At 42.9% G+C, this 19,991-nt stretch overlaps 1 protein-coding gene across 5 annotated transcripts in view; it reads left to right on the forward strand.

Moving 5' to 3' along the window:
* ARAP2 (ArfGAP with RhoGAP domain, ankyrin repeat and PH domain 2) overlaps nt 1-19,991 on the forward strand; it is a 619,943-nt gene that overhangs the window by 511,447 nt on the left and 88,505 nt on the right. For all 5 annotated transcript variants that reach the window (XM_029589653.1, XM_029589667.1, XM_029589686.1 and 2 more), the window contains exon 25: nt 9,620-9,694. In XM_029589653.1, the coding sequence (XP_029445513.1) occupies nt 9,620-9,694 (75 nt within the window). The remainder of the gene's footprint in view (nt 1-9,619; nt 9,695-19,991) is intronic.

The raw sequence follows: 19,991 nt of genomic DNA on the forward strand, positions 1-19,991 counted from the left end.
ACTAGAAATCCACAGCTGTAAAGCTGTATCTATTTATGTGACGGAGAACTCTGTGATGCAGTCTTTGGAAGCTCCCATCTTCAGGAGAAAAAAGTGAAGTCAAGCCTGAGGAGCTGCAACACCTACAGGTACAAGGGAGAATCTGTAATAGTAACAAAGGGGACCACATTAATTCTTGGGAAAATTCTTACAGGCAAGGGAGGCCGAAGGGACACCTGGAATTTGCACTGCTGATCTCTATTGTGTATTTTTGAGGAACAAATTCTAAAAGATGATTTTTGTTATTTCTTATCATTTTACATGTTTTCTTCAGTACATTTTCTTTATTGATCAGAACAATACAATAAATCTTTTTGTGGGCAGTATTTAACTTGGGTAGCCATGAATAGCCCATCATAATGGTGGGTATATGGAGGCAGCACATATGCACTCGCAACCTTCCAGTATACTGCAATCCCGCATGACCACATAAATGGTGTAATAATGGCCGCAGATTTATTGGACGTAAACAGCAATGGAAAAAAGACCTAAGTACCTGAGGCATAACAAAGATTAATCAACCTAGTTGAACATGGGTTAGGAAGTGTATCATCTCTGGACTATGGGCCCGCCACTAGCCAGCAAAGCTCTGTCCTTCTGAGAGGCATCCTCATGGGCATTCCTGGTCATTCCATCACCCACAAGCAAAGTGCAGGAAGGTTCTGAAAGCTTTGAAGTAAGCACAGGAAATAGAGCACCCCATCGGCATGCACGTATTGAGATAATATGCACTATCAAAGAAGAAGCTCAGCAATGGGAAGCTGTCTGGGTACATGGAGAGGGGCCAGAAGGCTGACTCTATGTCAGCCTTTACCATGAGGGCCTTCCCCCCTCACTCTATGGGGCGGATTTTCAGAGCCCTGCTCGCGTAAATCCGCACAAAACCGGGCGGATTTACGCGAGCAGGGCCCTGCGCGCCGGGAAGCCTATTTTACATAGGCCTCCCGGCGCACGCAGAGCCCCGGGACTCGTGTAAGTCCCGGGGTTCTCCGAGGGGGCGTGTCGGGGGCGGGCCCGGTCGTCGTGGCATTTCGGGGGCGTGTCGGCAGCGTTTGGGGGGCGGGTACGGGGGCGTGGCTATGGTCCGGGGGCGTGGCCGCACCCTCCGTACCCGCCCCCAGGTCGCGGCCCGGCGCGCAGGAGGCCTGCTGGCGCGCGGGGATTTATGCCTCCCGGAGGGAGGCGTAAATCCCCCGACAAAGGTAAGGGGGGGGTTTAGACAGGGCCAGGCGGGTGGGTTAGGTAGGGGAAGGGAGGGGAAAGTGAGGGGAGGGCAAAGGAAAGTTCCCTCCGAGGCCGCTCCGATTTCGGAGCGGCCTTGGAGGGAACGGGGGTAGGCTGCGCGGCTCGGCGCGCACCAGCTATACAAAATCCATAGCCTTGCGCGCGCCGATCCAGGATTTTAGCAGATACGCGCGGCTCCGCGCGTATCTACTAAAATCCAGCGTACTTTTGTTTGCGCCTGGAGCGCAAACAAAAGTAGGCTATTCGCGCGCCTTTTAAAATCCGCCCCTGTGAGTATAAGAAAAGTTGTGCATTTATGTATTATTTATTTATTTAATTAATTTATATACCATCGTTCAAGAAACATCACAATGGTTTGCATAGTTTGTAAGCACATTATAATAGAGAAAACAATACAATACAATATAGATATAAAAGAATAAAAGACAAAAATAAATCAAATCAATGGCCTAATTCTATTTTGGGCACCACAGCTAGAGTGACACAATCATCTTAGTAAAGGGGGGATATGAGAAAGGACCTGCTATCCTCCCCAACCTCAGTACAGTGGTTAACTTTCTTTTCTTTGAGTAGCAGAAGGCATGCATGTTCTTGCAACAGGCTATAGCTAATAGGCCCTCGTAAGGGATCTTGAAGGCATCCCATTCCCTAATGCTTTCCAGCAAGGTGGAGGTGGCATCCTGGGCAGGGTAATGTTTCAAGCTACTCTCCAGCTGGGACCATTTGTCTGGGGTTGAGGCTTTCCCAAAGGCATTATTTCCCATTTCCACTGGGGCCTTTCCTGGGGCATTTGGTGGCAGGGTGGTTGGCAGCACAGGTGGTGTTTGAATTGGCAGTCCAAAGCTGAAAATCCCCCTTTGTTAAATTGCCCACAATCCTCAGAGGAGGCGTGTCCTGATCACCCCTGACCCTACGACCCGATTTTTAATGGCCCGCCTGTGTAAAAAACAGGGGTTATGCTTGTGCCCGGGCCTTCTGCGCGCCGAGTGCGTAACCCTTGTTATGCGCACAAGAGCCGGGCCTTGGCAAAGGGGCAGTCTGGGGAGCGGGGCGGGGTGGGGCGGGGCTGGAGACGCCCGGTACAGCAGACATTTGCCGTTGTGCCGGGGATCTCACACTGGCAGGGTACCAGCACATGCAACTTTGTTACTGATCCTTTAGAGGAGCAAAAGGTAATTTAAAAAAAATAGGGGGACCTAGGGTAGGGATAGAAGGCGGGTAGGAGAGGGGAAGGGGAAGGGAGGTTAGGGTAGGGGGTAGGGAAGTTCCCTCCCAGTCTGCTCCACCCAGAATTTGATAACATGCACGCACCAGGTGCAGCTGAGTTCCTAATTGTCATGTGGGTGAGCCATTACTCATTGTCATGGGAGCCCCAGGAAATGCTCAGAGTGTCTGCCATCCTTCTCTTAAGCACTTGCTGTGGTTGAGCCATGCAAATCTCTCATATGCCGAATGGCACTGACGATCAAGTCCAAATAAGACCACATCTCTAGGTACTGAGAGGTATCAACCTGCCCATTATTGATGCCAGGTAGATGAAGGAACCCAATTGTTGATGTTCCTCACAATCCTTTTGGGACTAGCCGGCAGCTTATGTGACCTGAACCCTTTTTGTGAGTCATCCTGCTTTGTACACCTTTCCAGCAAATTAAATATATCTACATACTGATGGCGTCTGATCCAGCGCTGCAGGAATCAAAGAGCACCCTTCCACAGTTGCCTGGTCATAGTCATACAGGAAGGGCCCACATTTGCAGTGGCAGTGCTCCCCGAGCTCTCAACTGCAGAAGACCCCCAAGAAATTGAGGAAGAAACTGATGAGGAGCTCCATCTGCTGGAAGACCTGGAGCAGTGAGAGTGCCCCCCTGCCTCCGCACTTGTGTTTGTGCCCCAACCCTTGGACCTAACCCCAGTGCCTGATGCAATTGCAATGGGAGACTCACACTCCACTGCTGACAAGTCAGCGGGAGACCTCAGAACAGAATCTGAGGTCGAGGATGTTCCTGGGCCTGCACCTGCTCCAGATGACAGGACCAAAGCTGGGTCAGGGTGCAACTCCTTTCATGGACCTGGGGCAACAAGGCCTAGAGGAACCTGTAGGATGGAAGTTATGGGGCCTCCCACACTGAGGTTTAGACCAGAGGTCCAGTGTAGAAGACCAAGACCCAGGTGCTGGGATGATCAAGGCTGCCAACTCTGTGATGAAAGGTTTGGGTAGAAAAAGGGAGGCCAACACTAGCCATCCCAAAGGCACAGCCTCAGGCAGTCTCCAAACTGAAGCCTGAGCAGAGGATGTTGGGTCCAGAGAACTGAGTAATTGCATGGCTGGGTTTCTCTAGCCAGGTACCATCCAATCCCTGATGATGCGAGACTACTAGAGTGGAGCAAGGCTTGCTCACTTGGAGACGGCATCCATGCAATTGCCTGGATACCTGCTGCTAAAGCTGAGGGTCACGATTACCATCCATGGCTTGGCCCTGGTCCCATTCTTGCCACTGTGCCACTTGCCCCATTATGTGCCTCCTATCTAGGTATGCCTGAGACAGGGGCATAGGACCCATCCCTGAATCCTCCTCTGCAGCCCATAGACCTGCACTGCCCATCTTTACTGCGAGAGGAAGCAATGAGCAGCACATTCCCTGACTCCTCAGTGGGTGGAGCTTCACTAGTGACTCCCCCCCCCCCCCCCCGGATAAAATGAGCGGTGGACCCACAAGGCATGAATGTCTTGTCTCCTGACCCCTGTTCTAGTAGACATGACAGCGATTACAACTAGGGCTACCATCTCTGCTAGGTAGCTATCTATAGCGCTGAGTTAAAATAAGAAAACTTCCCTTTTTTTTGAGGAAAGGATGGCACACTTCTGCCTTCCTCTTTTTTTTTTTTTAACAATATCCAAATTACAGCCCAATCAAGTATTCATAATGTTATTTATTTATTTATTTGTTTGTTTATTTATTTATTCTTTAATGTATCAGGACAGCCACATATCAGGAGAGAAATGCACTCATTGAATTGTGGAAGCAGCAGCAGTGTGGAGAGCCGGGAGCAAAAGTGGGGTTCTCAGGCAGCATCTCTCCGTTACCTTCCCCACGCTGCCAAGCTCAGCCCCTATCCAGCCTCTGGACTTTGAAATGCCCAATGGGAAGCTTGGTTGCATCCCTTGGCCTGCCTTCAGCTTTGCTGGACATTTCTTCCAGCCCTTCCTGAAGACCTGGCCCCCTCCTGAGGCTTGCCCTGTACCACAGCCTCTATTCTTGGCCCCCCACTACGGGGTACGCCCACCAAAGCGTTGCCTCCATTGACTTCTCCACAGGTGCCATTTCCACAGTGATGACATCGGACACACAATGCATCACCACTGTGTGCTGCCCCAGGCAACCTGGAACCATGGTGAGTGTGTGGCTCCCATTCCCCTTCACTCTGGGATGCAGCACCAAGTTATTGTCAGCGTCTGCACACCCGACCTCGTGCCTTTGAAATTGAGTGGCTGTGAATCAGATCTCTTTGGACCTAAAAGCAAGGTATTTTCACCCTATATGGAAGAACCAGGACTGCACCAAATTTCTCAAGCCTCTACAGTGCTCACAGGCATGCACCTAAGGGGTTATATATGTAATACTTAAAGAAAGCAATTTCCTTACTTCCCATGAAGCTTGCAGTCCCATGTTACTGTATACCTGCAGGACTACAAGCTCATTTTCAAAGGGAATTTCTTTGCACAGTTTCCCTTTGATAATGCAACTGGAATGAACAACCCAGGTACATGCATACCCATGAACTTTGCACCTACATGGCAGAAGGTAAACATATGCATGTGAAAGTGGAGACAGAGATTGATAATGAACTCTCCCTGCCTAGCAGCTGCACAAATAATTTTCATTGATGTACCCTTAGACCGTAACTTTAGAACAAGCGCATGCATGCCCATATTTGCATGTATGTGGGTGCACGCACACATATGCATGAATTTTATATCATCCACGGAATTGCATGCACATTAAATAAAATATGCCTATTCATGTTATGTGTGCTCCTAATTTTAAACATTTGAACGTTCAAATGTTGTTTGTGTATTTTCTTTACCACTTTGTCGGCTTTATAGGCATACATCAGCACATTTTACAACATGTACGCCTGAAGGAAATTACCAGTTTTAACAATTAGTCCACCAGTTTGTCCTGTCTATCTCTAGATCATCAAAATCAGTCTAGTTATTAAGCTGTACTTCTCCCAGTTTACCTTGACCCTTCACCCAGTGAGTATTTGGCCATAAAGAGTTTATTCTGACTTACACCTGATAAACAGCAAAAGTATATCTGCGCAGTTTATAGGGATGTGCACAATTTTTTTTTTTCGGTTCATTTTCATTTTTGGGTTTGGGGTGGACCATTTCGGTCCACTCCCCAAACCTGAAAACTTTTTTCGTTTCGTTTTCAGAAACGACCCGAAGAAAACCTCCACCCCAACCCTTCAAATTTACGTAATTACAACCCCCTCACATCCTGATTCCCCCCAAAGACTTATTAAAAGCCCTGGTAGTCCAGCGGGGTCAAGGGAACGATCTCTCCCTCTTGGGCTGTCAGCTGCCACTAATCAAAATGGCGCCGGTGGCGCTTTGCCCTTACTATCGGTCTGCCTCAATCATCATTGCAACCTTTACAACTTGTCCAGAATGCAATAGCCAGAATACTATGCAATGCTTCACGTAGGGACCACATCACACCACTATTATATCACTTACATTGGCTTCCAATTCCATACCGCATTTCCTACAAAATTTTGACTACGATTCATAACTTATTATACAACCCCAACTCAATCTGGCTATGTTCACTTGTAAGATTATATAAACCAAACAGACAACTTAGATCCATGAATAAATGTATGCTGGAAATTCCCACTATAAAATCTGCAGGTCTAACATTAACCAGAAAACGAGCGTTTTCGATTGCAGGTCCTACCTTATGGAACTCAATCCCTGAGTATATTCGTTTAACAGAAAACCAAAATGACTTCAAAAAAGCATTAAAAACATACTTATTTACTTGTGCTTACAATATATCTGAATGAATATCCCACCTCTGCTTCTTACAATGCTTGAGACACTGAAAACCAGTTGTAAAGTAACTGTAATGTACTATATTTTATTGTATATTTTCTGATATTATGTTTATTGATACTATGTATGTTTTAATATGTAAACTGCTAAGATGAATAGACTACTACCCCTAGTGCGGTATATAAAAACTTTAAAATAAATAAATAAAATACTATGTGACAGGGGCTACCGGTGCCATTGGTCGGCCCCTGTCACATGGAAAGAGCAATGGATGGCCCACTCCATTTTCAAAGATGGCACCAGCCATCCATTGCTCCTACCATGTGATAGGGTCCGACCAATGGTACTGGTAGCCCCTGTCACATGGTAAGGGCAAAGGGCCACCAGCGCCATTTTGATTCCTGGCAGGCCTGATGGCCTGAGAGTGGAAGATCGTCCCGGGACCCACACTGTACCACCAGGGCTTTCAGTTAAGTCTTGGGAGGGGGATCAGGATGGTGTGTGTGTGTGGGGGGGTTGTAATTAAGTAAATTTGAAGGGTTGGGTTGGGTTTGGGGTTTTTTTTAAAATGTGCCCCTCCCCCCTGTGCTAACCTGAAAAACAAATTTTTCGCAAATTTCTGGGAAAATCCGTTTCAGGATTCAGATCTCCCAAACCAGGACGAATTAGGCAATTTCTTTGAAATTACCTAATTTGTTCTAAACGAATGCACACCCCTAGCAGTTAATAGCCATATGCGCTGTGTTCTCAGATTATAAAATTGCAATTTATGTACGTATATGTTGGTCCTACCCCAGAACACCCCTGACCCATCCCTAACCCGCCCTTTTATTACATGAGCAAATTTATTCACTCACCAATACTTGCACATTAATGTGCAAGGTTTATAAAATAGCACCTGCACAAATACGCACTATGATAACTTTGAAACTGGCTTGCATGCACACATTTGCACGCATAAGACGGCCCACACCCAGGTACGCAACCATTTTATAACATACATGCGCATATGCATCCATGTTCTAAAGTAGTCTGGCCTCGCACACATGTGCGCCAAACTTTAACTGGTCATGTGCATGCGTCCTCTAATCCCGCTTCCACCGAGTAAATCGGGGATTTCAAAACGGGTGCTCTCTGATGCTATTCTCAGTTTTAACAGTTCATCCCCAATTTGCCCAGTTAAGAGAGAGGTCCTCCAACCCACCTTGGTTTGGTTGCCTTCACTGTCCCCCAGTTTGGCCCAACCCTTAAAACCCCACAGATATTCCTAATTTTCTTTAAATTTTAACTTACATAGCATCCATAACAGACATAAACAGCAGGGGTCTCAGCGCACTTCAGGTCACATCAGTATTACACGTACATCTTAAGTTCATGCCCTGAAATGCTAATGCCCTGCCCAGATCACTCCCACACCCACCCCCTTTTGAAAACTTTTGAGATGTGTGTGCTGTGGGAGATATTCTTATATCTTGATAGCTTTTAAAATCTGTTCGACACGCACAAGCCCGTTTCTTTGTGCACCCCTTAATTAATATCAGGCTTTTAAAATTCACCTCTATTTGTGCACCATCTGCTAATTTATGCATGTGCATCTCTTTTGAAATGTGTCTTTGCATGTGCTCTTAGGCATTTAAAAGTCATTTTCATGGATAAGATATTTTATCAGCTGTAACTTATGCTGGTGGGTTTGTAAATTTTCAAAGTGGACTTAATTGTAAATCTGCTTGGATAATAGGTGCAACTTATCTGTGTATTGGTTGGCTAACTTATTCAAGATCTATTACTATTACCCCCTTTATAAGTATTTGATGAACTCTGTTGATCATTTATTTTGTACAAATGATATTTAAAATCTTTTATTAATGAATGTTATTACTGTGTTTATAAAACACATACCGAAATCTTCATATGCATCACTAGATTACTGGTAAGGTAGCCTATCAATTAGAGTGAACTACTTAGCCATAACTATTCTTGTCCTAAATATTACAGATTGCTTTGCTGGTTGCAGTTTTGGAGCACAGATTCATTATTACAGTAATTGTGTTTGGTTTTGTTAGATAATTCTTATATATGGTTGAAATAACTGCGATTTGACCTTATATTGTATATTATCTTCAATTGCATTGTAGGTGTAGTAAGGAATTTTACTGTCAGTGATAAATATGACAGTTCTTCTGAGAAATTACTATTCAAATATTCTGTGCTATGAGCATCAGAAAGAAATTGCCACCTACTGCCACCTTACAGTTTTTAATTATATACTGTATGTTAAGGGTTAAAAGAACCATTTGATGATTAAAATTACATTTTGCTTTAATAAAGCTGTGTTTTAATGTAGCCCATTTAAATTCATAATTCAGCAGGCAGTGGCATCAATCATTTTTGTGCCTTAGGGAAATGCACAGTATTTAGTAGGCTACTGTGTTCAGTGAGTTTCTCTCTAATTTGTACCTGTGCTAAAAATCCTTATTGGATGAGATCTTATAATGTAACAAATAATTTCAATGGTAATAAATCAAATGTCATAATGACTGGAAAGTATTTGTTTACTTTGAAATATATATTTCTTAAAAGTTGTCATGATTCTTTGTAGAAAACATACCCTATTATTCATAAAATGTATTTTAGGTAAGATCATTGCTATATAATAGGAATGTGCTTTCATTTGAAATGACATAGACACTGTCAAGTTACATTATCTATATTGTTTCATGTTTTTTAATCAAAATGACATAGAAACCCCAAATTTCCCTTTGTTGTTTTCAATGCACATTAATTCAAAATAGTGTGCATTAACAGAAATATAATATACTAATTTTAAATACTGTATACTACCTATACATTAGATCAAATTAGTGTGCACTAACTCATATAGCACAAATAAATCATAGAACACATACTAAATCAAATAGTGCACATTATTTTGAGTTAGTATGCACTATTTGAGGTAGTATGCTCTAATTTAATTTAGTGCATGCTGTTTGAATTAATGAGCATTAAACCCAAAATCTGTGCTTAAAAAATATAGGAAATAAACTAAAAAATGAAAAATGAAACATATTTTGCTATGCACATTTCTACTATACAAATCTTTTTAATTGCAGAATTATGGCTTTTTTTGCTTGTGCATTCCAAGTTTAAACTTTTAGAATAAAAACTTGACTTAATCCTGGTTATTTATATTGCAAGAAGTAATTTTAATTCACTGAAAACACATTTAACAAATGTTGTTATCTCATATATTTTTTTACACGTTTTCATTTTTAGATTTCCCGGGCTGGAGATTTATTAATCGAAGTGTATGTGGAAAAGAAGGAACCTGATTGTTGTGTTATACTTAAGGTTAGTAACTCAAATAATTATTTATTTGCTTTTTATTAAACTTTTCTTCATACCTTCAGAGAGATATGTTCTTGTTGCACCGGAGGTGGACCCTTGGGCTGAGGTGGGGTTGACGCAACCCGTAGGTAGGGACCTACTGGTCCCCACAGTCAGCAGGCGAAGTAAGCTGATAGACGGAGGGCTGCTGGCACTTCACCAATACCAGCCCTCGTTCCCAATACCAGCCCTCGCACCCAAAGGTTGAGCCTTTGGGTGCCGGGGCCGGCTGGACTTAGGTGGGCCTCCGTATGTCATTGTCAATGGAGAGGTCAAGGTTAGCCCAGATACAGCAGTAGAGAAATGATACAGTCTAGTACTGGATGAGGTAGTGTACCAGAGATGTGGATGCCAAAGGAACAAAGTCAGACAGGGGGCACCTGAGCAAGAGCAGGCCGAAGCCTGAATAGGCCAAGTCCAGTACGTAGGCTGAAGAGGCATCATAGAGCAAGCTTGAGTCAAGGCTGGCGGAAATCTGGAAGTAGTGGCAAGCAAGGATGAAGTCTGATCATGGAGATAGTCAAATGTAGTCAGGCAAAGCAGAGGTCTGGGCTTGGAGAGAGGCAATGGAGTAATCAGGCGATGCAGAGGTCTGGGTCTGGAGAGAGGCAACAGAAAAGTCAGGCAATGCAGAGGTCTGGGTCTGGAGAGAGGCAACAGAATAGTCAGGCAATGCAGAGGTCTGGGTCTGGAGAGAGGCATATACTGGCTCGCATAAATAGGATGCGGCCATTTTATAACATACACGCGTATATGTGCACATGTTATAAAATAGGCTGAACACATGTACATGTGCGCACAAGTTTATAATGGATGTGCAAATGCCACCTCTAGTGCATAAGTGGGGGAATTTTATGAGGGATGCATGCTGATGCAATTGGCCATTTTCCCAGTTTGTTCCCAGTTCACCCAGTTAAAGGATAGGACTTCCTAAGCCCCCTAGTTAAATAACCTCCCTTTTACCCTGTTAACCCCAACCCTTAAAACCCCACTCACCTCTTTACTTTTTTTTGTTTTAGGACTTAAACACCATCCATACAGAAGTAATGTCACATGGCAGGGGACCCCAGCATGTGCTTATGTGCATAAGTCTTTACGCACTGTTTTCATTTAGAAATTACAGATCATTCATGCTCTGCTCAGACCATGCCCAAGCCCCACCCCTTTTTTTACAAAATGTTTTTTTGTGCGTGTAGCAGAAGATACACACATACTTGGGCGGCTTATAAAATCCACTTGGCATATGCCAACCCAAGATATTCACATATCTCCCAGTTTGGGCTTGCCGAAGGCTTTTAAAATTCACCTACTGAATCACAGTATCAATTCCATGTTTCCATGCTACAATAATAACTATTTTAAACTTAGAGTGCTTATTCAGGGACAATATCATTTAAGGGAGGCAATTAATAAGATATCATAGGTAAATAAATAAATAAAATTTCTCTTTCAGTTGCTAGATGTTTTGCTTTGATTTCAGAATCCAAAGGCTCTTGATTCAGAATTTTACCATCCAGTCTAATTTTGATATCTGAAAAGCAGTAGATTTTTTAAATAGGTATGTGCAGAGTTAAAAATTTAATTGGGGGAGGAGGAATAGCGTAGTGGTTAGAGCAGTGGACTATGAGCCAGGAGACCAGGGTTCAAGTCCTGCTGTTGCCAGTGTGATCTCTCAGTTGAGATCAAATGTCAGTATATAAAACTAATAAATAAATAAAAACTTTTATTCATTCATTTTGCAGGTAACAATCATTCATTTGGTTCATTTCAAATGGAAACATGTTTTTTTGTTCATTTTTTTACCATTATAGTCAATGAAAGAAACAATGCAGCATATTTTGGGCCCCAAATTGGAATTTTCAAATCATTTCTAATGAAATTGGTGGATAGACATCATTAGAAGGGAGAAAGCATGCCAACTGAACAAGACTATGTCAATATGGTATCAAAAGTGGCATGAATAGACCAAGGATCCTCAGTGGGGCAAAATGGTACCAGCAGTGGCAGGATTTCTCCAATGCACCATCAACAAAGCAAACCAGCAGCATCAGTGGCAAGAATATCCCAAGGTTCTAAAAATGGAGTAGAGGTCACCAGAAATAATGGCATAAACCCCTCCAGAGCTGTATGAAAGAGGAAAAGTGGCACTAAATGTAACATGAGGAGCTGAAAATGCCATGAAGGGGAAATAAAGGACCAAAAGAGGCAAAAAAATTCAACAAGGTAGTCAACACAATGAAAAAAGTGCCATGAAAACCCCAAAGCATCATGAAAGGTACAAAGCAGCCATCTAGAATGGCAAGAACACACCAAGGCTCCAAGAGGGGTGAAATGCACCAACCAAATTGGTAGAAAGCCCTAGGCATGGAGAAACTAGAGGTAATCTCTGGAGGAGGTCTAATGTAATTTCCACATTGCATCATTAGGTGAAAAAACTAGCTATTTAGGATTGAAGTTGGTCTTCACTGCAATCTAAGATGCTACTGACTAGATGCATCAAAAGCTCTAATCATTTGCTGTTTAATATCCAATGATTCAGGGAATTCAAGACATGATTCTTCTTCTGAATCAGTTGTATTTTTTTTTTTAATACTGCTTCCATCACCTGAGAAGCAGTAATAATGAAGGAAGCTACACTTTTGCTGCCTCTGCCTTTGACTGTGGTATAATCTATTGAAAGCTAAATACTGGAAGAAACCAATATGGAAGTTGGTTTCTTCCATGGTTTCTAAGAACCATATGGAAGTTGTTTGAAGACAAAGTTTAAGAGGGCATGAAACCATTAAAGATAACTGAATAAGACCTGTGTAAATCAACAGATTATCAAGACCTAGCAAATACTGTAATGGAAGGAGATTTGGAAAGAACCCCAAAGATAGCCAAAAGAGAGGTGAAAGCAACCTAACATACCAAAATTGGTTTAGAGCAGTGGAGGCAGCAGTGACATTAGTTGGTAATAAAAATAAATAAAATAACAACATAAACAGTAGGAGCAGAGCAATGTAGTAAGAAGAGTAGCTGAGAATCTCACACAGTGTATGTACCTCAAGAGCTGAGGTGTGAGGAAAAATGTCATCAAAAGCCCAAGCACCAGGAGTGGCATGAAGAGTCCAAGGGGTGATGCAATAAGTGTGCAAAGCAATGGATGGCCATATCAAGACCAAGAGTCTGTATGTACTCTAACACAAGGGGATTTGGAAAAAACCTCAGACAGCAGAGCAAAGGAGAAAGCACCGTTATGTATGGATATTGGTTTAGAGCAATGGTGACAGCATTGGTGTTGATGAATAAAAAGAGAAAAGGTATAAGCAGGGCAAAACAGCAAGAAGACTGACAGAAAACCCTCAAGGTGTACCTCAAAGGCTGACTCAGGAGAAAGAATGGTATCAAAATCCCAAAGCACCAAGAGGGGCAAAGCAGTACCATGAGTGGCACAGCAATCATGCAAAGCTATAGATGGCCAGAGCAAGACCAAATGTTGGTAAGTATCATAAGGAAAGGGCTTTGAAAAGAGCCTTAATGACAGCTGAAGCAGAAGAGGAAGCACCATAAGGCACCAAGAATGGCTTTTCCTTTGGATCCCTTCAAGAGGACTTTGTGACATGGTGTGAGGAAGCCACACAGGGGCCTGTCTTTGGCACAGCAAGGCTGGTTTGCCCAGAAGTTAACTCAGGAGGGTACAAGCAGAAATGCAGGACTGGATCCTTCCCTCAGCAGCCAGGGCAAGGAGATGGTCAGTTTTCAGCACACTCATGTTCCTCTGGCTTTCATAGCTGCTGTCTCTTCAGAGCATTTTACCTCCTCAATCCCCATCCTGGGGAAGGTTAAGGCAGGCTTCTTTTCCTTCTCAACTGTGCCAAGGCCCTTCTTTTGACTAAAGAACATAGGGTGTGCCCCATCTGGTGTATGTCAACCTGCAGCACTATGGGGTTCTTGAAACAGTTGGAGGCATGGATATCTCATTGATTCTACCAGTAGCATATGCTTTTAACAAAAAAGCAGATCGAGCCATGTACATGTTAAATACATATAGCTGGTACAGTGAAACTGTGAATTGAAACATAGAAACATGGCAGCAGGAAAAGACCATATGGCCCATCTAATCTGCCTAGCCATCCAATTAATTTAGCATTATAATTCTCATCACTTCTTTAGAGGTTCCCTACATGTAGCCTATGATTTCTTGAATTCAGATACTATTTTTGTCTCAACCTCTCTGCAGAGAAATATTTCCTAAGGTTAATCCTATCCCCTTTCAACCTTATTCCATGACCCCTCATTCTAGTGCCTCCTTTACAGTGAATAAGGCTCACCTCCTGTGCATGGAAACCTTTGAGATATTTGAATGTCTCAATCATATGTCCCCTATCTCACCTTTCCTCTATGCTATACATGTTTAGATCTTTAAATATATCCCCATATAGTTTAGAATGAAAAATACTGACCATTTTAGTAGCTACCATGTGGACCAACTCTATCCTGTTTATATAACATAACAAAAAAACATACAAATGAACGTAGAAAAGGACCAAATGGTCCATCCAGTTTGCCCAGCAAACTTATGGTAGTATCTGCTGTGCTGTATAGGTTACCCCATGCTTATCTGTTTCCCAGACCATAAAAGTGAGGGCCTTTTTTAGTTGCTGTTTGACTCCAGTTCTCCGTTACCCCTGTACTTATCAGTTTCTCAACTCTATAATTTTTCACTATCCAATTGAGATCACAGCAAGGACCTGTACAGGGGAAATGGCTCATTAAATCAGATATGGTTCTATCTGTTACTTGGATAACTGTTGTAACTGTAGAGAAAATACATGTTAACAAATGAAAATGCCAAAGACATAGTGCAGGGAATCACAAACAGCACAACAGCATTAAAACCCTAAGATATAGAGTGCATCAATTGCAATGAGCACGAAGGTATAAATATCTCTAAGGCATAGAGTGAGGTAAATTAGAAACAGCACAAATGTGACAAAACCTCCAGAACAAAGAGTGTTGTCATTTATAAACAATTCAAAGCTGTGAAAAACCCTAGGCATAGAGTGCAGCAATTGCTAACAGCACAAATGTGTCCAAACCCCTAAGGCATTAAATATAATCAATTGTAAATAGTACAAAGGCCTAGACAAGCCTAGACAGCAATAAGGAAAATAATTAAAAAGGTGGGGTTTGAGGAGAAACTTTTATTTTTCTTCCTTTTTTCCTGGTTTTATTTTGTGAACAAAACGTTCCAGGATAACAACAAAGGAAGCAAAGTAGAAGACTTAAGAGGAATTGTAGAGAAGTAGGGTAAAAGATTAATGTCAAGAACCAGAAAAGAGGTGAAGTAGGAGGAAACATTTATATTTTATTTTATTTTTCCACATTTTTTATTTTGGGGACAAAACATCCCAGTATAACAAAGAAAGACGTAGGTTGAAAGACCTAGACTGGGATCCAAATAGCAAGCAACTCATGGACACCAAAATTCCTAATGTGGTACATCAGAGACATAGAAGGTAGGTAGAATGGCAACAACATCCTTAAGGTGTTACATCAGGAGCATGGAAGTTAGGCAGAGTAGCAGCAAGACCCCTAAGGTGGTAAATCTGGAACATGGCAGCTAGGCATACTATCAGCAAGAGCCCTGTGTTATATCTGGTACATGGCAGGTAGGAAGAGTGGCAGCAAGACCCTAAGAATGTACATCAGAGGGAAAGTAGGTAGACAGTGTATCAGCAAGACTCCCAAGGTGGTATATCTTGGACATAATAACTAGACATAGTAGCAGCAAGACCCCTAAATGATATATCAAGGGTATGGCAGCTAGGCCAAAAGGTAACAAGACCTCCAAGGTGCTTTCAGTTGTCATGCCACTCTCATGGATATTCTGGAAAGCCCAGAAAATGCAGATTGATTTTCAAAAACATCAACTTTTTATGAAGTCTGGCACCAGCCTGGACTGATGATGCTCACAATGTCTCTTGCCATTGAGAAAACATATTTATTGTTCACATTGGTAGGTGAGTAGGAACGATCATGCTGAGCCACTTTGGCTAGGTCTAGATAGTAGATAGACTGTGGACTTATGTGCCTAATATGCACATGTAAACATTTTCAAGATAGGCTCTGTGAGATAGCATATTGTAGATATTTTGGCTTCAGTACCTTTTGCTGGACTGGGCCGAGGGTCTCTCTTGCCAGCTGCCTTAGCTATGACCTTTGTCAGGAGTGATGGTTTTGTTTGGGCAATGTGGCTTTCATGTATTGAGGTTAGGGAGAAAGTGGTAGCTGCCATGGTGTTGCTCCTGCTTGCAGTTCTCTCTGGTGTGGCCACTCTTTACTGTGCTATATTCCCACTGTGCCTCTCCCTCTGGCATTTCTGTTCATACACTATACCTGCCAGTATTTCCTTTAGGTATGTGAGACACTGGGATTGGAGGGTAAAACTTCTTTTCATCAGTGGATCACTCATTGTGGCAAACATGTATGTATTTTCCGTCATAGATTTCAGTCATCCTGCTGCAAGGAGTCCACAAACCACAACATCTCTGTTTCATTTCCCTCTTACTTTTGGAAACGCTCTAACTTTTCTTCCAGAATATTTATTATAGGGATGGACCCACCCAGGGTGATGCTTCTGTAACTCAGATCCTCCATGGCATACTTGAAGGACTTTGGGATTTGTATCATCTGCCTCATCATTACCCGATCATGATGGCCATTCTTTCATGTTGCTGATAGGCTATCACATGAAGTATGACAGGTAGCTGTCATCTGTGTGTGCAGCATAGCCCACCTACACCCTGTTGCTTGGCCCCTACTAGAGCTGCTGCCTAGCACTTCCCTCTGCCAAATACCACAAGTCTGTCTTTAGGGAGAGTTAAACATTCATAGCATTCCCATTGGTTCTGATATCACTGGTAAAATGCACGCTTCTCTCCTCTGCCTTAGCTTGCTGCACCTATATGTGACTATAGTACTGGTTGTACAGAGTGAGAATAAACCACCTACTAAATATAATCCTGGAGGTCAGTTTATAATTAGGGGTTAACACATGTAGCAGATGCTTAAAACCTTCATTTCCCACTGCCTCCAGGGTATGATAATCCAGGGCAATAATTTTCCTGATGAACCTGATTACTACATATGATGCTGCCTGCCTCTTGCCTCGGGACAGTGATTATATATAACACCACCCCATTTTCTTTACAGTGGGGTGCCACCTGATTGGTGGAAAGGGCTGAGGCATCATGTTGAGGAAACATGTTTCCTTTTCAACCCCTTTGCTTTGATTTTTTGTTGGAGTGACAGAAGCAGGCCACAGGCGATTACTTCCCCCTCCTCTGAAGTTAATGATAGTGAGTGTTGCTTCTGTATGCGATGCTATATTCTAGTGTTTGTCAGATGCCCCACTTGCTTCCCTTGACTGATGTCCTTCCTGCAGTGAATACATTGAGCAAAATGCATGTCCTCTCTCCCTTTAAAGTGCCTCTAGGCCAGGGAAGTCTTGCGCAATCTCTTCTCTACATCCTTGCTGGTTAATGCTGGCACAGAAGTTGAAGTTCAGGATTTATCCTGAGAAGGAAAATCAGGCACATCACTCACACTTTCTACCTGTACTGCCTTCTTTTCCTGGGAGTTAATTTTAGTATCATCAGTTTCATTAATCTCTCCTATCACTTTACTGGAGGCTAAAATGTTACTGGGTAAATCTCCCAATTTTTTTTCAGATACTAGTTCTTCAATTTCTGATTTTAAGAATCCCAGACAAGATTTTTTCTTCAGAATTAGTTGTTGAAAATACTGTCTCCATTGCATCATAAGCAAAGTCATAGAGGTTGAGAAGTATACTGCTGATTTTGCTCTTGTATTTCTGCTGCCATTGTCCATGCCCCTGCCCTGATAATGCCAGCTTTAGATGGCTCTCCAGCCTTTTCCCTTTGCTCTAAAATAAGAGGGAGAGGAATAGGCATTGGTGGCACATGCTCTTCAAATTTTACTTTCTTCTGCCTTGAACTGGTTTCCACTAATGCTATTCTGTGGCAAAACAAATTCTCTTTTCAGTTTAGGGGCAGGACTGCCTTTTTTCTCACTGCTGCCACTAGGGATGTGCAGCAGGGATGGATTCATCCCATTTGGTATTCGTATTCGTTGGGACCCAAATCCGTTGCATCCGTTCTCGGGGGACCCCGATCCGTTCATTAGTTACATATGTATTTGTTTCCCAAGAAAATCCCCATCCCAGCCTTTTAAATTTAATTAACTACAACCCCCCACCCTCCTGACCCCTCCAAGACTTGCCAAAAGTCCCTTGTGGTCCAGCGGGGGTCCTGGAGCACTCGGGCTGTTGGCTGCCGGTATTCAAAATGGTGTTGATAGCCTTTGCCCTTACTATGTCACAGGGGCTACCGGTGCCATTGGTCGTCCCCTGTCAAATGGTAGGAGCAATGAACGGTCGGCGTCATCTTGTGCTCCTACCATGTGACAGGGGTCGACCAATGGCGCTGGTAGCCCCTTTGACATAGTAAGGCAAAGGCTATCGGCGCCATTTTGAATACTGGTAGCCGACAGCCCGAGTGCAGGTGATTGCTCCAGGAACCCCGCTGGACATCCAGGGACTTTTGGCAAGTCTTGGGGGGGTCAGGAGGGTGGGAGTTTATTAGTTAGGATACGTTGTATTCGTGGGGGTTCACCATACATTTTGTGACCCCCACGAATACAACGAATATGGCATATACATTGCGGATTGCCAATACGTTGCAAATGAATGCACACCCCTAACTGCTGCTACTAGGCTGGGCTGGCTATGCAGCAAATACACTCCCCCTACTATTCCCTGCTCTGCCTTATCCTCTCAGTGGCATGATGGAATTTGAAGTGCCTATTCAGGGTTTTGATATCACAAAGGAATTTAATTTATATTGTACCACTCTAATGTATACAAACATGCCTATCACACACACACACACACACACTCACATGCATACATACATCACAAACATATGTTTTATGTGTGTGCACTGCTGACTGACTGCTTTTCCACAAACAAAAAATCTGTTACTAGAACAAAGAAAGCTGGCAGCCAGGCAAAACTCTTCTTCACTTCAGTGTCTCTGCTAATGTCACTGCACTTCATTGTGTTGTGTCAACACTTAGACAGAGACAAAAATAAAATTGCTAGCATGGCTTCAGTCTCTGCTCCACTCCTACCCTCCCCCAGGGAACAGAGATAGCAAGCAGTACCACTGCCTTTCTCTTTTTCTTACAGTGATTGAGATCACTGCAGTGGAGAAGATCAGAAATAGCCCTCTACCACTGCCAAAGCTAACTTTTTATAAGCTTTTTATTTTAACTCTGAGAGAGCTTCTCAAAAACTGATCCTTCTCTACCAGCTGCTAAAGAGAAAATAGAGAGTTTCTTACATATGCTCAGACCTTTCAGTGGAAGGATGTCAGCGTTAATTGATCCATATGGCAGCTAAAACCTAGATAAAAAGATGGTTCTCCATGATTTGTACTTTGTCTGATCTCCTTGCCAACTTGTCCTGCCTTTAGTCCCAGAAAGCTGTGATTTCAAACAGGCAAGACTTGATTGCTATAGTTACCAGGTTTTTATTTGCTCAGCCATACATTTGAATGGTGCCATAGACAAATGAGATGAAAAGTTTTGTTCAAATTCGAGGGACCCCCTCCATTCCTTCATGGGTCCACAAATGAAATGGAAATGGACTTATTTGTTGCAAATTACCTATCCATTTCAAATAAGTACATCCCTATTTTTAAACACTAATGCTTAACTGTGATGTGACTGAGATATTGTGCTACCTTAATAAAATATTTTTCATCAGCCAGAAATTAGAAATCAGCTGCTGATAATGGAAAATAATTTTATAAAGTACCTTTGCAAATTTTTCCCAGGATTCATCATTCCACTGTAAATATAGTGGAATGATACATTGTGAAAAAGACAACGGGGGGTGCTAGTGAGCTGGTGGCCACATCGCACTGGTGCAATTTTACCCACCACAGTTGCAGCCGCACTGCACATTATTGCCCCATAGCGCCAATAGGAAAGGTGTAGTTAATTCCGGTGCTACTGCCAGCGATAATGTACAAAATATTATCACCGCAGCGGTACCAGCATCAAAATATTTTTAAAACCGCCCTAACTTCTTCCCTTTCCCTCATTTAAATGTTAAAGTCGTGATGCGGCCCATCACGTTTTGATGAATGACCCTGTTTATTTGTTGGGAGTCTTTCCTATTTTATGCTATATA

The sequence above is a fragment of the Rhinatrema bivittatum genome, chromosome 1, assembly GCF_901001135.1.
Source record: "Rhinatrema bivittatum chromosome 1, aRhiBiv1.1, whole genome shotgun sequence".
NCBI classification, from domain to species: Eukaryota; Metazoa; Chordata; class Amphibia; order Gymnophiona; family Rhinatrematidae; genus Rhinatrema; species Rhinatrema bivittatum.